General features: G+C 46.8%; 1 protein-coding gene across 3 annotated transcripts in view; it reads left to right on the plus strand.

Annotated features, from left to right (window-relative positions):
* Positions 1-2,064, plus strand: part of MRPL52 (mitochondrial ribosomal protein L52) — a 5,029-nt gene extending 2,965 nt beyond the window's left edge. The window contains exons 4-5 of one of the 3 annotated variants that reach the window (XM_010831247.1): positions 1,086-1,150; positions 1,516-2,064. In XM_010831247.1, the coding sequence (XP_010829549.1) occupies positions 1,086-1,150; positions 1,516-1,668 (218 nt within the window). In that variant the 3' untranslated portion in view covers positions 1,669-2,064. The remainder of the gene's footprint in view (positions 1-1,085; positions 1,151-1,515) is intronic. The other 2 variants (XM_010831248.1, XM_010831249.1) reach the window with 2 other exon arrangements.
* The last annotated feature ends 1,393 nt before the right edge of the window (positions 2,065-3,457 follow it).

Below are 3,457 nucleotides of genomic sequence, written 5' to 3' on the forward strand. Positions count from 1 at the left end.
TACATGACCACTGGAAAAACCATAGCCTTGACTAGATGGACCTTTGTTGGCAAAGTAATGTCTCTGCTTTTGAATATGCTATCTAGATTGGTCATAACTTTCCTCCAAGGAGTAAGCGTCTTTTAATTTCATGGCTGCAGTCACCACCTGCAGTGATTTTGGAGCCCAAAAAAATAAAGTCTGACACTGTTTCCACTGTTTCCCCATCTATTTCCCATAAAGTGATGGGACCAGATGCCATGATCTTAGTTTTCTGAACGTTGAGCTTTAAGCCCAGTTTTTTCACTCTCCTCTTTCTCTTTCATCAAGAGGCTTTTTAGTTCCTCTTCACTTTATGCCATAAGGGTGGTGTCATCTGCATATCTGAGGTTATTGATATTTCTCTCTGCAATCTTGATTCCAGCTTGTGCTTCTTCCAGCCCAGCGTTTCTCATGATGTACTCTGCATATAAGTTAAATAAGCAGGGTGACAATATACAGCCTTGACGTACTCCTTTTCCTATTTGGAACTAGTCTGTTGTTCCATGTCCAGTTCTAACTGTTGCTTCCTGACCTGCATATAGTCCTTAAATGTCCCCAAATAGACAAATATTAAATGATGGAGATGCATTTCTTTCAGAAGAGAGTGACAGAGTTGAAGAGGTTAGAGAAGGGTTTCTGGGACAAGTAGGGCTGGGGTTAGGCCTAAGAATGAGAATTTGGCTGAAAGGAAAGGAAAAGAGGATATTTCATTATGGAGTGAATAGAATTCAGCAAGGACTCAGTGGTGAGTAGAACAGTAATCCAATTGCTTGAGTGGAGTGTATCTGAAGATAAAACAGGAGATTCAGCATCACAAAGGACCTTGAATTCTAGGCTAATGATGGGTAAGTAGAGTAGGAACATGCCTTGGAGCTTATTCTCGGTGGTTCTGGCATACTTCACCATTGAAGATGAAGGAAGTGTTCTAGGAGAATGAAGCTACAGTGGGTATGAAATAGAAGAGAGGAGCTTGAGATTGGTTCTTCCCTCTTTTGCTGTCACAGCCACTTGGCCAGGGTACTGTAGGCTCTAACACTTGCCTTTCCTTTCACTTCTATCTGCAGATGGCCGCCCTGCTCCTCCAATGAAAGGCCAGCTTCGAAGAAAAGCCCAAAGGGAAAAGTTTGCGGTGAGTAGCTAGATCTCCAGCCAGGACAAACTGTAACTGGCTGGAGAACATTTAAATTGTACTTTGTCCTGAGTTGGCACCTAAGCTGACACGTACCCCTCACTTGGAGGTTTTATGCACTGAAGGTTTTAACAGTACTGTGAGAAGGGAGAATAGACTGGGGCACTCCTAAGGCAGGAACCAATGATAGACACCCACTTTGCTTCCTTCCTCCTGCTTGCCAGCCCAGGACCTGGTTCCACCCCTTCCCCAGTCAGTGGTGTCACTTTCCAGCCGAAACCTGACTTTGATCTGTGAATGAAAGGATATATGGTGCAGAGCTCAAGCCCCAGATGTTATCCACACTGTTTTCCTGTCTGTTTCAGAGACGAGTTGTACTGCTGTCACAGGAAATGGATGCTGGATTACAGACATGGCAGCTCAGACAGCAGGAGAAGTTGCAGGAAGCAAAAAGGAAGCAGCAGAATGCTCTTAAACCCAAAGGGGTTCTGCTACAAAACCCAGGACCAAGTCAATAAAAAAAGCAACTCCTATCTCCCTTCCCAAGCCTGTCTCTGGCTTTCTTTTCTAGTACCTGGATGTGTCTTCCCTGCCAGAAGAAAGCCTTATGTTCCCCATCAGGGCAAAAGTGGACACCAAGAAGAACGGGCTATAAAACCACTGCCTGGAAGGGTTGACTCAGTCCCCTCACCCCCAGCTCCATTCCAGTTCAGCAGAATCTTGCTCTGGAGTATTTACTCCCTCTTTTACAAGCCATACTGGCCCAACTATGAGCAGTAGTAGCTGCTCTACAAACATGAAAAAGGGGGCAACAGTTTTCCTGGTTTTAGCCAGGCACTCAAGCCTTTAACAGCCCATACACAATTGAGGCCACATGCAGTAATGCATTTAATAAATATTTTTATGAAAAGCTTTCTAGCTGAGATCTACTTTTTGGCAAGAAAATAGTATCAGTTTTCCTACACTTCAGATAGATGGCCCTAGAAGATACTCCCACTGGGAAGGCGGACATGGGAAGAGCCAACTTGGGTGTTGCACGTTCTGCTGAAGAGTTGGATCCTGAGGTTTCTGTGGTTCTGACTGAATTCCAGAGGTTGGTTGGTCCAGATTTCCCGACTCCCATTTGTGTAGGGGAGCCCTGAGGTGCTCAGTGCCCAAACAGTCACTGTGTAATGGGCACCTAGTAGCCAGCATGTACTTCCATAAGTCCCTTAGCTGCACAGGCCCCAGGAAACCTTTCATTTTATTGGTCATGGCTCCCATGGATTTCTGAGAGAAAAAGGACAGTACAGAGTACTGGACTTTTCCATTTTCCTGCCGCAAAATGTGATAGTTCCTGGATCTCTAGGATTTATGGAACTTTCTACCTGAAATAATTTATGTCCAGCCTCCTTTATTCCTTCCCTTGTTTTCCCTCCCCTCTTCTCCACCCCCACCCCCCACTACCTCCTTCCTCTCTGGCTGACCAGTGCAATTCTTGGATCTTAGATTTTGCTGATGGTCGACTTTTCTGTCTCCCACACTTTTCCTGCTTCTGTTGTGTTGCTTTTCCAGATCTAGCCCTCAACCTCTTATCTGTCTCCCTTTCCCACTGCCTGCTCTGGCCGGCCCAGCCCCCTTCTCTGCATACCTCCATCTTTTGTTCTCAGAGTCTAGGCCGCCCTTGAAGGAGGAGGGTATGCTCTCTAAGGGACGGTCTCCTTTTCCAGTGTAGAGGTGGAACCCCCATAGTCCTGACTCCCAGCCCCTCTTTTCTGCAGTCTTACCAAACTTCATTTGTCTTTCCTCAGATGCCATGGCCTTGCACTCCTTTCCCGCTGTAGTTTAAGGGGCAATAGTTTAAGATCACAAAGGACAATAATAAAGGGAGCACATGTGTCTTTGTACAAACAGGACCTCCAGATCCAATGTGGTGGGATTTGTCAGTGGGTAGTTGCATTTTGTTATTGTTGCATTCCCCCCCACGACGCCCTGCAGGGGAGGGACAGGTGGTTGTCAAGAATAAGGGGCAAAAAATTCGATATGGTCAAGCCACAGGTCCCAGCAGACAAAACCCCCAAACCAGGTCTCTTGAACATGGAAGACCCCACCACCACCATCCCAGACCCAGCTCCTTGTTTGCCCCACCACTGAGCCTAGCACTTCCCACGGAAGTGAGACAAATGCTGAAAGCAGAGGAATCAAGCCACCCAAAATATGCTTAGAAGGAAAAAGTGTCCCACATCCCGTCCCGAGTGCCCCCAAGCCCCCCGCTCTCGGCCTCAACCCCTGCAGATGGCAGCCTCCACCACAGAAAGGCAACTTAGG

The sequence above is a fragment of the Bison bison genome, unplaced genomic scaffold (assembly GCF_000754665.1).
Source record: "Bison bison bison isolate TAMUID 2011002044 unplaced genomic scaffold, Bison_UMD1.0 scf7180017864526, whole genome shotgun sequence".
Lineage (NCBI taxonomy): Eukaryota > Metazoa > Chordata > Mammalia > Artiodactyla > Bovidae > Bison > Bison bison.